A 16,062-nucleotide genomic window follows, 5' to 3' on the forward strand; every position below is an offset into this window, starting at 1 on the left:
TAGTCAAAAAGGCACAACAGGGGATGTACTTCCTGCGTCAATGATGGTCCAATTCTATACGGCCATCGTAGAGTCTGTCCTCACTTTCTCCATCATTGTCTGGTTTGGCTCAGCCACCAAGCACGACATCCGGAGGCTGCAGCGAATCATCTGATCAGCTGAGAAGGTTATTGGCTGCAACCTTCCCTCCATTGATGAACTATACACTGCAAGGGCCAGGAAGCGAGCGGGTAAGATCATCTCTGACCCCTCTCACCCTGGCCACAAACTCTTTGAATCACTTCCCTCTGGAAGGCGACTCCGGACTGTCAAAGCTGCCACAGATGGACATAGAAACACCCTTTTTCCACGAGTAGTAGCTCTACTCAATAACCAAAAATCTGTAGCCTCCTTTTGCTCTAGTATTTTATTTAATGCACATGTTTAATCAATGATGTTTTATTATTAATGTTTAATGTTTTATGTGTCATTCCTAACTGTCACTGTATGTCATGTTGTCACTTGCGGGCGGAGCACCAAGGCAAATTCCTTGTATGTGAATATTTGGCCAATAAACTTATTTATTCATGCACTCAGAGGGTAGCGGGTATACGGAATGAGCTGCCAGAGGAATTAGTTGAGACAAGTACTGTAACAGTATTTAAAAGACACTTGGTCAGGTAAATGGACAGGAAAGATTTAGAGGGATATGGGCCAAATGCAGGCAAATAGGACTAGCTTAGAAGTTGAGTGGATGGGCATGTTTCTGTGCTGTATCATTATGACTCCAAGTCAAACTCTTATAATCACTCATCAAACCAGACATTCACTTGACTATCCACCCCGGAGGAAGCGACAGGCAGTATGGTGCAGGTGAATTATGCCGCTTTCTATAGCAAGTTACTTACTCCCAGTATTGCTCGGTGGGGCTTTGGTGAGGAACATAGATTTCTGATCCATTGGAACAGGTTTTGTTGTTTGCCTGCAGCCAAGTTGTATTCACGACTTCTGAATATCCGCTGTCCAGAGTGAGGTTGCAGAGCGGATCTGGAAAACGTGGGGTGGCATTTACTAGATGATTTCTTTTGAAACAAAGATACATTTCCAGTCAAATAATCGGGGTCACTGTTGTTTTCAGATTGAATCAGTCTGATCCCTTTAATCAGCTGAGTGGGGTTTCAGAAGAGTCAGATATAATGGAACTGACTGCTCTGGTTATCACTCGGTGAGTGATGGTAGATTTTCAATCATACTGTAATGCTGGTACTCTGAATAAGCATAACATTTATCACAACTCAATGCCAGACAAAAGCCAAAGCTGTCTGCAGTATGTCAAACATAAAGGCTTCTCGACGGTGGGGCCGCGGCTGTGGATTGGGAACGAGGCCGGAGGCCTTTATCGAGGCGCCGCGGTATAGATGCCTCCCAGATCACCGCGGAGAAGCCTGAGTCAGGGGAAGCTTCCAACTCCATAGCACACCAGGGAGGCGCGAAGTGGGGCGTTGACAGTGGCGAGACCTCTCGGCGGTGGTAAAGCCTCGCGGCGGCGTCGATGCCTCGCAGGTCGACAGTCGATGAGAGCGTGGAGGACCACCATGAGGGAAGGAGAAGAACAATGGAGGACCCGGCGTGGGGGGATCACCGTGAGGGAGGAGGGGAGAGAACAACGGACAATGGGGGAGTGGAGGACAATGGATGACCCAGCGTGGGTGAACCGCTGTGGGGGGGAACTAAAGGAAGAGCCGGCGTGCTTCGTAACTTTGTCAATGCCGTAGTTGACTGCTATTTGCAAGCAAAGAATCTCACTGTGCCGAGTCATATGTGACAATAAAGTATTCCTATTCCTATATTATGGCAGTTGGAATGTTGGTGCATTGGTAAAACGTTTGGCACGAGAATGAATGCCTCAGTCCAGTGAAAAAGCTTGGATCTATTTCTTGTCATTGTGATAGCAGGCTGGGATGGACCTGTTGACTCCAAATGGAATGTTGTCTGAGACATAAGGAAGCCACAGTGTTATTCTTAATGCAATTAACGTCCATAAGAAGGAGGGAATAGATGTTTTATTGTGATCAGATACTGACCAAAAGCAGGGGTATCATCTCTGGTTGGAAAAGAAGTAAAAGCTAAGCGCAGATTGGTCATGAAAATACTATCTGTGATGAAAAATCTTAAGATTGGATTACACATGTCCTAATACCAAAGGGCACAACAGTGACTATGAGTTGTGATATTAAGATCGCCTGGACCTCTGTGTCGAATAAACTTGTGAACAAACATAGAAAATAGATGCAGGAGTAGGCCATTTGGCTCTTCGAGCCAGTACCACCATTTAATATGATCATGGCTGAACATCCAAAATCATTACCATGTTCCTGCTTTTTCCCCATATCCCTTGATTCCATTAGCCCTAAGAGTTAAATCTAACTATCCCTTGAAAACTTCCAGTGAATTGGCCTTCTTTGCCTTCTGTGACAGAAAATTCCACAGAATCACAACTCTCTGTCCAATCCTTTAAGAATTTTACATGTTTCTTTAAGATCCCTTCTCATCCTTCTTAATTCCAGTGATTACGTCCAGTCGACCCATTCTTTCATCATATGTCAATCCTGCCATCCAAGGAATTAACCTGGTGAACCTACGCTGTACTCCCTCAATAGCAATAATGTCCTTCCCCAAATTAGGAGACTTAAACTGCACACAATACTCCAAGTGCAGTCTTACCAGGGCCCTGTACAACTGTAGTAGGACCTCCTTGCTCCTAAACTTAAATCCTTTTGCAATGAAGGCCAACATGCCATTAGCTTTCTTCACTGCCTGCTGTACCTGCATGCGTACTTTTAGTGACTGATGTACAAGGACACCCAGGTCTTTTTGCAACCTCCCCTTTTACTAATCTGACACCATTCAGATAATAATCTGCTTTCCTGTTCTTGCCACGAAAGTGGATAACCTCACATTTATCCACATTATACTGCATCTGCCCACTCACCCAAACTATCCAAGTCATCCTGCAGCTTCAGAGCATCCTCCTCGCAGCTCACACTGCCATCCAGCTTTGTGTCATCGACAAACTTGCAGATGTTATATTTAATTTGCTCGTCTAAATCGTTAGCACATATTGTAAATAACTGGGGTCCCAGCACTGAGCCTTGCTCGCACGTCATTGCAATTGAATTTCCACTGATTATAGTTGCGGTTGAATTTTGAGATCACACACCCACAGCCCCAGGCTGTGTAACAAGGTCATACATCACCCACAGCCCCATTCTGATTTAGTCTCCATTTTCTTAATCACTCAGATGGAGTAAATGTTGAATATTTATTGTACAAATATTAGACAAAACGGTACCTCTGGGTGTCCGACTGCAGGTTTCATCTGCACCCCACCAGCTGAAGCAGTCTGACCACGGCAGGGGGGATTGGAATGAGGCAAACAGGTAGAACAGGCTGTAGGCGATGATGCAGATGTAGGAACTTGCTGAAATCACTGATAGAAAGATCATAGTGATCCCCACACCTTAAATTAAGAAACAAGCAGTTACATAATAAGTAAGCTGAATAATTCTTCCCCATTAGTTCAGTTGGTTGGATGAAAAGTTGCCATTTTTTACAAGGAGCCCTTCTTAATTATAGAAATATCCCAGATGACCACAACTGCAGGAAATCACACTGTCCGGAGTCACTTTAGCTCAAACATCAAGTACATGCTGACATTTGATGTTAAAAACAAAGTGCTGGAGGAACTCAGTGGGTCAGGCAGTATCTGCTGGGAAATGGACAGATGATCTTGGGTCAGGACCTTTCATTAGACTACAATCTTTGGTCTGAAGTAAGGTTTTGACCCAAAAACGTCATCTGTCTGTTTCCTCCATAGATGCTGCCTGACCAGCGTTTGTTCAAGGTTTCTGCCTCTACAGTCTCTTGTGTCTACATGGAGTAATGGAGTCATAAAGCACCTAAACAAGCCCTTCTGCCTAACTTGTTAATGCGGACCAAGATGCCCTGTCTCCACTTGTCCCACCTACCTGTTTTTGGCCCACATCTATCTAAACATTTCCATCTTTTACCAATAACTCTCCAAAACTTCCACCTGATCCGTTGTTTTCTAATGGAAGTATCATTAACCGGAGAGTCCACAGAAGATGCAATTCAGTTCATTTTGGTTTGTTGTCATGTGTGCAGCGGTGCGGTGGAGAGCTTTTGTTGTGTGCTGGCCAGTCAACAGAGAGACAATACATGATTACAATCAATCCATTTACAGTGTGTGGATGCATGATGAGGGAATGACGTTTGGTGCAAGGTTGGGCCAGCAAAGTCCAATCAAGGATGGTTCGAGGGACATCAAAGAGGTAGATAGTTCATCCTGAGAGTTGTGAATCTGTGGAATTCTCTGTCACAGAAGGCAGTGGAGGCCAATTCACTGGATGTTTTCAAGAGAGAGTTAGATTTAGCTCTTAGGGCTGAAGGAATCAAGGGGGTTGGGGAAAAAGCCGGAATGGGGTACTGATTTTAGATGACCAGCCATGATCATATTGAATGGCGGTGCTGGCTCAAAGGGCCGAATAGCCTACTCCTGCATCTATTTTTCTATGTTTCTGTTTCCATGTTTCCATCCAGTTTCCTGTCCAAATGTTTTTTAAGTCATTTGATGTTAACTTTGTGTAGGTGAGCCAAGATTTACATCATAGTCCCAAACTTATAGTATAACTTTGTAGGGATGATATAAGATTTAGCAAAATAAAGTCTGTTACAATATCTATATTATACTAAAACTGTTCCCTTTGTTCTTGTATCTGTGTGGGCCAGGGTTGGGCCAGCTTTCTGTCAATCTACTTAATTCCTATCTTCTTCCAAACGCTAGGCCACAGCCTTCCCATTTTCACACATGTTACTCACAGTTTTCCAGCGGACGCGATAAATATCTTCCCGTCGCATTTCAACCTATATTTCCCAAGTTACTAATCTTTTAAAAACAATTTCAAAATATTAAAGTTTTTAAAGCTCTCATTTTGAAGAAAAAAATTCCGACTGACATCACAGTCCACTCGCGAGGCAGGACGGGACACTCTGCGCGGGAGGGGGACTCAACCTCTCCAACAAATTTTTTACCGTCACAATCCTCTCGCAAACTCCGGGTGCAAGGGTCACTCCAACCTGCTTGGCCCTGCTGGCATCCCTCGCCCACTCCACCTCTACCCTCTCTTCCCCCCACTCTACCCCTTCTCTCTAAACCCCTCCTTCTCTGCCCCTCTCCCTCTCTACCCCCCTCCCCCTCCCTCTATCCTCCCTCTCTACCCCCCTCACCTCCCTCTACCCCCTCACTCTCTACCCCCTCTCCTTCTCTACCCTCTCTATGCCCCTCTCCCTCTCTATCCCCCTCCCTCTACCCACCCTCTCTACCCCCTCACCCTCTCTACCCCCTCACTCTCTACCTCCCTCCCTCTCCTCTCTACCCTCCTGTCCCTCCCTCTCTACCTCCCTCACCCTCTCCCTCTTCACCCCTCTCCACAATACAATACAATACAATACAATACCGTTTATTTGTCATTTGAACCTCACATGAAGTTTAAACAAAATTTGGTTTATGCAGTCATACAAGAAAAGAACCAAGACACACACCAACACAATTTACACAAACATCCATCACAGTGAATCTCCTCCTCACTGTGATGGAAGGCAAAGTCTTGTCTCTCCCCTGCTCCCCATTCCTCTCCCAAAGTCAAAGCCCCCGGCGGGCGCTAGCAAGTCCCACGGCGACTTACAGCCGCGCCGGGCGATGTAAGGCCCTGCTCCGGGTCACGATGTTGGAGCCCCCGGCGGGCGCTAGCAAGTCCGCGGCCATTTAAAGCTGCGCCGGGCGATGTAAGGCCCCGCTCCAGGTCACTTTCAATCCCTTAATTCGAGCGGGAGAAGTCGCCGTTGCCGGTGCCCCGCAAAGCGGTCTCCCACCGGGGACCCGCGAGCTCCCGGTGTCACCATCCACCGGAGTCGGGTCGCAGCAGCGCGCCACCACAGCTCTCCATGCTCCGAAGCTGGCCAGCTCCACGATGGTAGGTCCGCAGCTCCGCAGGTTCCGTGACTTGAGCTGTCATTCCGGTTGGAGGCCGCTCCACGGTTCTAGGCCCCAACGGCGACGGAGACCCGACAGGGAAAGGTCGGGTCCCCGTACAGGGAAGAGATCTAAAAGTTTCCCCCACCCACCCCCGCCCCCCACACATACACAGTCAAAAACCCACCACAAACTATACACTCAACAGGACAATAAAATAAAAAAAGACAGACGGACTGCAGAGGCCGCTGCGACGTCGGTCGCGCCGCCAACCTAGCTGCGCCTGCGCAGTTGGGGGCTATGCGTGAGTGGATTGGGCAGGGGATGGGGGAAAAGGAGCGAATGAAAGCGTTACTTGAAATTAAAGAAATCAACAATCAAATCCTGGGTTGTAAGCTGCCCAAGAGAAATCAAAGGTGCTGTTCCTTCAATTTGCGTTTGGCCTCACACTGACAGTGGAGCAGGCCCGGGACAAAAAGGTCAGTTTTGGAATGGGAAGGGGAGTTAATTCATTGACCTGCTCCATTATAATACATTTGACATCAACACTACATTTGTAAAGGTCCCAGAACCCGACTGCTGTTAGACAAAGCTCCCAGGTTGAATATATTTTGTTGAACAGTCTGCAGACTTCAATTTGGATTTGTGTCATAATTATAAAACAAACAATGGAAAATCAGTTTGATGAGATCTATAGGCCAGGTTCCAGAATGTGAATGGAAGCAAGCAGACGGGGAACTGATCTCTTATACTACAAACTTTGCAGCACCATTCACCTTTGATGCTGAGGATTCCAAGTGCCTTAAGGTCACTTCGTGCCAAAGCCACTAATTTACTACAGCATTTCAACATTGGATATTTGTTGGATTTGTCACATTTACTCCACAATGTTCCTGATCAGTAAACTATGTGCTTGATAGTGCAGGGAACCAGAGAGAGGTGTTCAAATCCCTCTAAGGCATCTGTGGGATTTAAATCTAACTAACTAAATAAATCTGAAGAAGGGTCTTGATCCAAAATGTCACTTATCCATGTCTTCCAGATATCCACACCTGACCCACTGAGTTGCAACATTTTGTGTCTTTATTGGTAAACCAGCATCTGCAGTTCATTCTATCTCTCTCTTAATTAAATATTAATTAATATTAATTATAATATTAATATAATATCAAGGGGGGATTAGTGTGTGTGTGTGTGGGATGTTTAGTGTGTACATAGAAAATAGGTGCAGGAGGAGGCAATTCAGTCCTTCGAGCCAGCACTGCCATTCATTGTGATCATGGCTGATCCTCCCCTATCAATAACCCGTGCCTGCCTTCTCCCCATATCCCTTGACTCCACTAGCCCCTAGTGTATGTGTCAAGTCAAGCCTCTAGTGTATGTGTGACGCCGCAGGTCGCCCCCCCCCCCTCCCCCGCAACCGCTCGATGAGGGGACAAGACCCAACGGGTCCCACTAAACCCGCAGAAATCTTTAAAGATGATTTGGAACATTGCGAAAGCGATCAAGACACCCAAAGTCAAGAAGTCCAATTGAACAGCAATGAAACGTATGAGGAGCATTTCAGGGATCTGGGTCTGTACTTGTTTGAGTTTAGAAGGAATGGAGGGAAACTCATTAAAACCTACCGAATAATGAAAGGCCTGGATAGAGTGGATGTGGAGAGGATGTTTCCACAAGTGGGAGAGTCTAGGACCAGAGGCCACAGCCTCGGATTAAAAGGATGTACCTTTAGAATGAAGATGAAGAGGAATTTCTAACCAGAGGGTGATGAATCTGTGGAATTCATTGCCACAGACAGCTGTGGAGTCGAAGTCATTGGTTATTTTTAAAGCAGATTTTTTTTTGTTCTTGATTAGTAAAGCATCAAATGTTCCAGGGAGAAGGCAGGAGAATGGGGTTGAGAAGGAAAAAAAGATCAGGCATGATCAAATGGCAGAGCGGGCTCAATCGGCCGAACTGCTCCTATGTCTTATGATCTTATGAATCTGAAATGAGTTAGGACGAAGAGCTCAAAATTCTATCTCATCAGAGAGTTTTCACGGACACAGGTGTAGAGTGGTGCAGCTGGTAGTTCTGCTGTCTCACAGCTCCAGTAACTTAGGTTCAGTCCTGACCACCAGTGTTGTCGGTGCGGGTTTTCCGTGTTAACCTATGACTGCAAGGGTTTCCATGGGTTCTCCATTATTTCCCACATCCCAAACAGTTGGTACATTGAAAATTAGAAACACTAGATGTTGTCTAAAGGTAGTCTAAAATAAAAACAGAAAATGCTCAGATCAGATTACGCAGCATCTGTGGAAAGAAAAGCAGAGGTAATATTTTGAATTCAATACTCTTCATCACAACTGGGAAAGAGTGAAGAAATTCCAAATTGCTTAGAGTTGGCTGGGCCCACTCCAAGACTCGGACGACGTTACAGGGGGCCAACCTAAAAGGCACGTTGATCGGCTGGACCAGTAAACTGCCTGAAGGCTCGTCGGAGTACGCCAGAAAGCTCGATGGGATCGGGAACCTGCCCGAAGGCTCATGTGACGGCATCACTGGGAGGGAGCTGGACACGTCGGGCACTAGGAGTGGACCAGTAGGAGGGTGAAACAGGGTGATGGCTCCAGAGCCTTCATGGTAGGTAGGCAGAAGGCATCCTTGGGACACAAAGATGGCCGGAGTAGGGGAGGAGAGGGATGTCGATTTGTGGGAATTGCTCCAGTACATCGAGCGCATGGGACAACCCGACTTTAGGCTTTAAATAATGGCGGCACCTGCCATTATTGGTAAGGTACTTTTGCATTTTTCAGCTTGAAATTGGGCAATATGGTGTATACTGTAGCGAATCCTTTAACTTACACTATATGCAAAAGGAATTTCACTGTGCAGTTACATATGTGACAAATAAAGAATTATTCATCTATTGAACTACATAAATAGACACAAATTGCTGAAGTACCTCAGCGGGTCAGGCAGCATCTCTGTAGTACGTGATTAGGTAACATTTCATGTCAGGACCCTTCTTCAGTCCGATTGTAGTACGGGGCAGAAATGTGAAAAGAGGTGGGGTGGGACAAAGCCTGGTAGATACAAGAGAGAGGAGTTTGATTCGCAGATGGGTGAACACAGGCATAGTTGAAAGAAGACAAAAAACTGTAAGATAAGGAGAGAAGAGGGTGAAGTGTGAAGCCAGAGGGGATATCAGTGGAATGATACTGAGGGAAGGGGATATTAAGGCTGAGTAGTGGGGGAAATGGATGTGCATTCAGGTAGGGCATGGGAAAGAGAGGGGAGGATAAAGACTGGTGAGAGGGGTGGGTTGTTATCCAAAATTGGAGAGCACAATGTACGTATTATTGGAAAGAAGTTAGATTTAAATTGAGGAGAGGTTGGAGAGTGGACAGAGCAAATTGAAAGGAAGGATAAAGGGTGCAGTCATGGTGGGCATGAGGATAAATCATTAATGACGGGAAATAACTCAACCAATGGAATGTAAGAGCTATGAAATGCAACTGCATCAGAATAGCAAGCATGTCAATTAACTATCAGTTATCCATACCTCTCATGAATTTAGATACTTCTATTGACCAAATTGACGTCACTGAATGAGCATTCACCTTGTAAAATTGGCACGGCTTTCCACACTGCAATTGGTCCACGGCTGGCAAACTGCCCAAAGGACGATTCCAAGAAAAATACCGGCATCCCAGCCATCGCCAGTATTAGTAAGTAGGGAATAAGAAATGCACCTGAAAAAATAACAATGGCATTTGAGAACAAAATTAGCTGAGGCAAATGTGTACCTGTAACTAGCAATGTTACAAAATTTTCAGATTAAAAAAATCAAGTCTTTAATTTATCCCATCAGATAAAGCATAAAAAGAAGTTTAATTTGAAACCTAATTCACTTTCATATCTTCAGTATTAAAAAGATTATGGCCATTTTCATCCTCGGAAATTGGCATCTTTTTTTTTATTTTTTATATTTTATTTATTAGAAGTGAGTACAATGCATTGGTACAAAAACGATGTTAACATATTATATTCTCTGTACAACTTCCCTTTTTTCTTTTAAAGAGAGGTGAGAAAGGAGAGAAGAGAGAGGTTGTGAAAAGTGAAGAATAGATTAGTGAGCGTGGGTGAAAAACCAATAAAGAAAAAGTGAAAGAGAAGGAATAAGTGAAGAAGGAAAGCAGGAGGGAGATTATTCCATCGCCACAGTGAGATGATTTTTTTTTAATATTCTAAATCATCTTTCACCCATACCTGAAACTGTTAGTTTTCATGATACTATGTCACCACATGAACCCAAGAAATCAATAAATGGGGACCAACTCCTTAAGAATAGGTCTTGTTTGTCTATTCGGAGGAGTCTCATTTCTTCCAAATGTGCTGTGTCCAGCATATTACTGATCCACATTTTAAATGTTGGTATATTAGCATTTTTCCAAAATTTAAGTATAAGTTTTTTTGCTGTTATTAACCCATAATTGAAAAATGAGTTTTGGTGTGTATTTAATTTGTTCCCATCTCCACTTACTCCAAATATAATCATTTCAGTGTTAGGTTCCATTTTTGTCTTAAATAGCTTTGAGAATATATTAAATATATCACACCAAAATTTATAAAGTTTTGAACAAGAGACAAATGAGTGCGTAATATTGGCATTTTGAGAAAGACATTTATCACAAATGGGAGAAATATTTGGATAAAATTTATTCAACCTAGTTTTGGAATAATATAATCTATGTAATATTTTAAGTTGAATTAAGTTATGTTTAGCGTTGATCGAACATTTATGTATATGTATCAAATATTTTTCCCATGTTTCTTTTGAGATTTTTATCATTAATTCTTTTTCCCAGTCTTCTCTAATTGCCTCTGTTGATGGTAATTCTATATTTAAAATACTGTTATACAAGTATGATATTAATTTTGTTGACTCCGCATTGATATTCATTACTTCTTCCAGTGGGTCTAAAATTATACTTTGGAATCTTGGTATATATTTCTTCATAAAGTCACATACCTGTAGGTATTTAAAATATTGATTGTTATTCAATTAAAATTTTGATTTTAGTTGTTGAAATGATAATAAATTTCCCAATTCATATAAATCACCTACCTTTTTAATTCCCACTTTTTCCCATTGTTTATATGTTTTATCCATACCAGATGGTTTAAATACTGGGTTATTCACTATTGGTGTTAGCACTGATAAATTTCTTAATTTTAAAGTTAATTTTATTTGTTTCCAGATTCGTATTGTATTTTGTATAATTGGATTCTTCTTATATAACATATTATTCAGCTTTATTGGGGAAAAATGATCGCTCCTAGATCGTAGGGTGCGCAATCCTCTTTCTCCATTCTTATCCATTCCAACTGTTGAGCAGAACTGTCCAACCAATAAATTATATTTTTAATATGTACTGCCCAATAATAGTATAGAAAATCAGGTAGTGCAAACCCCCCATCTCTTTGGGTTTGCACAAGTGATTTATTTTAATTCTATGTGCTTTATAATCCCAAATATCCCAAGTCTAATTTAAAAAAAAAGTGTTTTGGTATATATATCGGTATAGATTGGAATAAATATATTATTTGTGGTAGCGCTATCATTTTTATAGCGTTTATTCTGCCGATTAGTGACAGTGGGAGCGTTCTCCAAAATTTAATCAGTGAATCAAATTTATTTAATAATGGTATAAAATAGTAAGATTAAACGAGAACTTACCAGTTTGAAGTTTGATCTGTATTTTATGAGAGTTACGATGAGGGATTACGTGAAGAACCCGCTCAGTGCGCAGGCGCGGCATACTTCCAAGAAGCGGTGTGGAATCACAGATAGACACAGTTATTTTGAAGTAAATATAGTCAAGATAAGGAGACATCAATTTATTAGTTTGATCCATATAATGAGGGTGGGAGCGGAGGGCACGTAATCCCTCATCGTAACTCCTCATAAAATACAGATCAAACTTCAAACTGGTAAATTCTCGTTTAATCTTACTATTTTACTTCGGAGTCACGTGAGTGACTACGTGAAGATTTCAAAGCTCTGTGATTTCAAACCGTGTAAGTTTCATTTCACTCACTGCCGAAGTTCTTGAGGGAGGAAGTGTTATCGTAATGAACCAATGAGTCTATTTGTAGAAAAACACAATGGTATTTTTTAAACAATAACAACAAAGAATTAAGTTGCTCCCCTGGGCTTAAATTAAATATTTGCAGTTCGTAAATCTTTACTGCAAATAAACCAGGTTTTGCCAACGGCTTATTATAAAATTTCTGAACGGTCTTTTCCCTTCCCACCATCCTGCTGTAGCCAGGATGTGGTCTATAGGCATGTCCATTCCTTAGCCGTCGACATGGATGCTGCCCTGGTGGAATAAAATTTGTACATGTTAGTGTTTATCCCAGCAGTTTCTAGCACCTGCTTGAGCCATCTCGCAATGGTTTGGCTCGTACCCCACCATAAGGTTTTTGTGACTGACCCACAAGGCTTTTCATCTCCCTCGAATATTCTGGTTGTGTCTATGTAGGATAGTAGGTGGGTCATGGCACATAACCGTGGTTATGGTGGGTAAGCCACGACTGGATTAGGTGTTCCTGGTCTGCTCTGTTTGACCAGTCGCTGGATAACGACAGATCTGGTCTGGAGCTGTGATCATGTTATCCAGTCGCAATAGGTGTAGTGACTGGACCCTCTGAGCGGATACAAGTGCCATCAACATGAGCGTCTTTAGTGTGGCTTGCTCGAGGCCGGGGGATCTGGCTGGTGGCCATTCCCTGAGATATGTCAGGACCACACTGATATCCCAAATATGGGTATACCTGGGCTTAGGGCTTGATATTGTAAATGCCCTTCATCAGATTTACCACCAGTGGATGGGATCCCATCGCCTGTTGTCCTGGCGCTGGTTTGAGATAAGCAGAAAGAGCACTCTGCGCTGTGTTGATGGCACCGTAGCTGATCCCTACATCGTGGTGTAGATGGCCAGGAACTCCAGTATGTTGGTGGCTGTAGCTGTTGCGTATGTTGTCCATGTTTCCTGGCAGTACTTCTCCCTTTTTTGATGCTGGTTAAGTACTGCCTCTTGGTGGATGTTCGAAGGGATGCCGACATGGTGGTGATGGTTTGTTTGGACAATCCCAGTTCCAGGTAAGGTCTGTTCAAACTTGCAACCCAGGCGTTTAATTTTCTCATGGCATGGGTGATTAGCTTACCTGGTAGGTAAGTAGCTGATAGCCAAATATGTCTTTCGACATACCATTGCCAAATCATGTTGACCAATTTGTCGCATGATAATGATATTATGCCACCCATATGGTTAATATAAGCCATCACCGTAGTATTTATCAATTTGTAACCGAACATGCAAGTGCTGCATATTAGATACATATGCTTTTAAACCATAAAAGGCGCCCAACATCTCTAGATAGTTAATGCCCAGTGTAAGTAGTAATGATGACTCTAGTTTAGTCCATCTACCACTTGTGCTGGATATGGAGTTAGTCGCTCCCCAGCCTTGAGCACTGGCATCTGTTTGAATAACTAAAGTAGGGTTAGTGATAAAGTTAGGGCTGAAACTATGCCAAACGTTTTCTGCCCACCACTGTAGCTCTGATATTGCTTCAGTGGGTAAGTTCATGACACGATCATAGTGACCTGTATGTCGTTTTATTGCCCGTACCTTTGCTCTCTGTAAATTTTTTGATAGTGCAAAGGTCCGAATTGTGTAGCCGGAAATGCTGCTACCATTTCCCCAATTACTCTTGCTACTTGTCGAATAGTTGGTCGCTCGTTGACCATTAATTTGTTGCATGATTGTGCTAATTCAACCATTTTTGCCTTTGGCAAGGTAACAGTCATATGGACTGAGTTAATTGTGAAGCCCAGGTAGTCCATGATAGTGGATGCCTTCAACTTAGATTTATCTGAATGTAGGACGAACCCCAGAGTTTCGAGGAGCTGTTTTGTAGCTGATACTGCTGCCACAGCCAATTCCATCGTTTTCCCTACTATCAGAATATCCTCCAGATATGCCATGACAATATGTTTTTGTTTTCTTAGTATTGCCATGGCTGGGTTCAATATTTTGGTGAATAATCTTGGGCTGAAGTTCGCCCATAGGGCAATGCTTTGTACCATCCAGATAAATTTTAGGTATCTGCGATGATCCTTGTATATGGGTACTAGATAGTAAGCATCTTTAAGATAAATGCTTGCCATGAAGTGTCCTTTGGAATTCAGTTGTTTGGCAGTAACATATGTCTCCATTTTGAAATGTATATACTTAACAAATTTGTTTAGTGATGTTAAGTCAATGATGATGCGACAGACACCATCTTTTTTGGTTTTAGTGAATATATTCAATACAAATTCCAAAGGTTCATGTTTGGTCTTTTCGATGACCCCCTTTGTGATAAGTCTCACCAGTTCAGCTTGTCCCTCACGTTTCTCTTTGACAGAGGGAGAAATACCCTTTGGGGCCATTGTTGAACTGGCGGCGTTTTTTCTGACATGAATTGTATTTTATATCCTGTAATGTTGTTGAGTATATACTTGTCACTCGTGACCATACCCCATGCTTCTTTAAACAAGTGTAATCTCCCCCCTGTTAATAAAGCACCCTTATTCTCTATATGCTGGTAGGGACCAGACCCACCTACCTCCATGGTTATTGGCGATTCTGTTTCTTCATTTTCCTGAAGATTTTGTTCTGGCGTGCTGGCGATGTTGGGGGGAGGCGCATTTTCCAGAGGGTCCGCTGCGGGCCCTGATCTAAAAGATCTTTGGGGATAATGTGCGGACCACAAGCGTTCACCAGTCCCATATTGCGGACGTCGACTAGTGGATGCCGTGGGGTGCTGCCGCTTGGGTATCGGAGGTCTTGGTTTGCTCGTCCCGGGGCCTGCCCACATTAGGCCGAAGGTTTTTGATGCTTCCTGCATCTCCTTCAGTTTTTTATTGAAATCTTTCCCAAATAGCAGCGCGTCCGTCTCCGCAGCTGGGGCTTTACACAAGCCAGCAAATTTGGGATTGAGGGCAGGTCTTATGTTTCCCTCCGGAGATTGTTGATCTCAAATTGTGTGGTACACATTAATGCCAGCACATCCTGCTGGCAGGTATCCATCTCCGTGGTCTCCACGGAACGAGCAAAGGCTGTGATGGCCGACGTCAGGAGCCTTAGGATCCGCTGTAGCTTGAGTTCTTGGGTCCGGATGTGTGACCCACCAGATTTGGCTGTTGACACTTTTTACTTTAAGGGCCTCACCGTTTTCTGGTGCTGTGTTGTTTCAGCACCTCAGCGAGCACCTTTTCCAGTAATGGTTGATGCTGGCCGCCATTCTTGGTTCCAGCGGTGCTCCAGCCCGTGGGGTTGCTACAAGCGGTCCATCACACCCAACAGCTCTTCATGTTCCTGCACCCCTGGCATACTCCCGAATTCGTCCGCCTGCCCCTGTTCCAGACCAGCCCAGCCCTGGTCACCAATGCTAGCCTCCAGTAATGAGGGAGCAGAGGGCAGTGCATGAAGCACTGTGGAGGGGGTGCCTGACCTCCCTCCGCGAGAGCGCTCTTTCTGCGCATCTCGCTGGAGCTGCTCCAATTGCTGTTGGATGCAACTCAGGCGGCTGTCTCTCCTCCATTTAGGTGGAGACATGTCCCCGTCCGACGAATCGGACGCCACCGGCCGGATGCCTGTTTGGATGGCTAGACATCCAGCCCGCAGTTCAGGCACTAGCGGGACTGGGCTCGGCGCGGTGATGGGGATATTGGAGCGCCCGGTAATTGTTCCTACCGCCTTCTTCTGGAGCTTTTGTGCCTTGTAGTAGCGAGAGCGCCCCTCAAGCAGCGCGTCTCGCAGGCACCTGCTCCGTGAGCCACTCCAGCGGCTCAGGCGGCTCTCTCTCCCCCCGTGCGGGTGGAGAGACGTCCCGTCCGACATCGGGAACACCTGCCGGATGCCTCTCGAGTGGCTATGCGTCCAGCCCGCTGCTCAGGTACTAGCGGGCTGGCCTCGGCACGGTGTCGGGGA

General features: G+C 44.3%; 1 protein-coding gene across 1 annotated transcript in view; it reads right to left on the reverse strand.

Annotated features, from left to right (window-relative positions):
- Positions 1-8,272: 8,272 nt before the first annotated feature.
- LOC116979306 (sodium- and chloride-dependent neutral and basic amino acid transporter B(0+)-like) overlaps positions 8,273-16,062 on the reverse strand; it is a 35,721-nt gene continuing 27,931 nt past the window's right edge. Inside the window, exons 3-5 of the mRNA XM_033030914.1 lie at positions 9,637-9,768; positions 8,452-8,601; positions 8,273-8,283 (exon numbers count right to left, since the gene is read on the reverse strand). Of these exons, the coding sequence (XP_032886805.1) occupies positions 8,273-8,283; positions 8,452-8,601; positions 9,637-9,768 (293 nt within the window). The remainder of the gene's footprint in view (positions 8,284-8,451; positions 8,602-9,636; positions 9,769-16,062) is intronic.

Source organism: Amblyraja radiata, chromosome 12, assembly GCF_010909765.2.
Source record: "Amblyraja radiata isolate CabotCenter1 chromosome 12, sAmbRad1.1.pri, whole genome shotgun sequence".
NCBI classification, from domain to species: Eukaryota; Metazoa; Chordata; class Chondrichthyes; order Rajiformes; family Rajidae; genus Amblyraja; species Amblyraja radiata.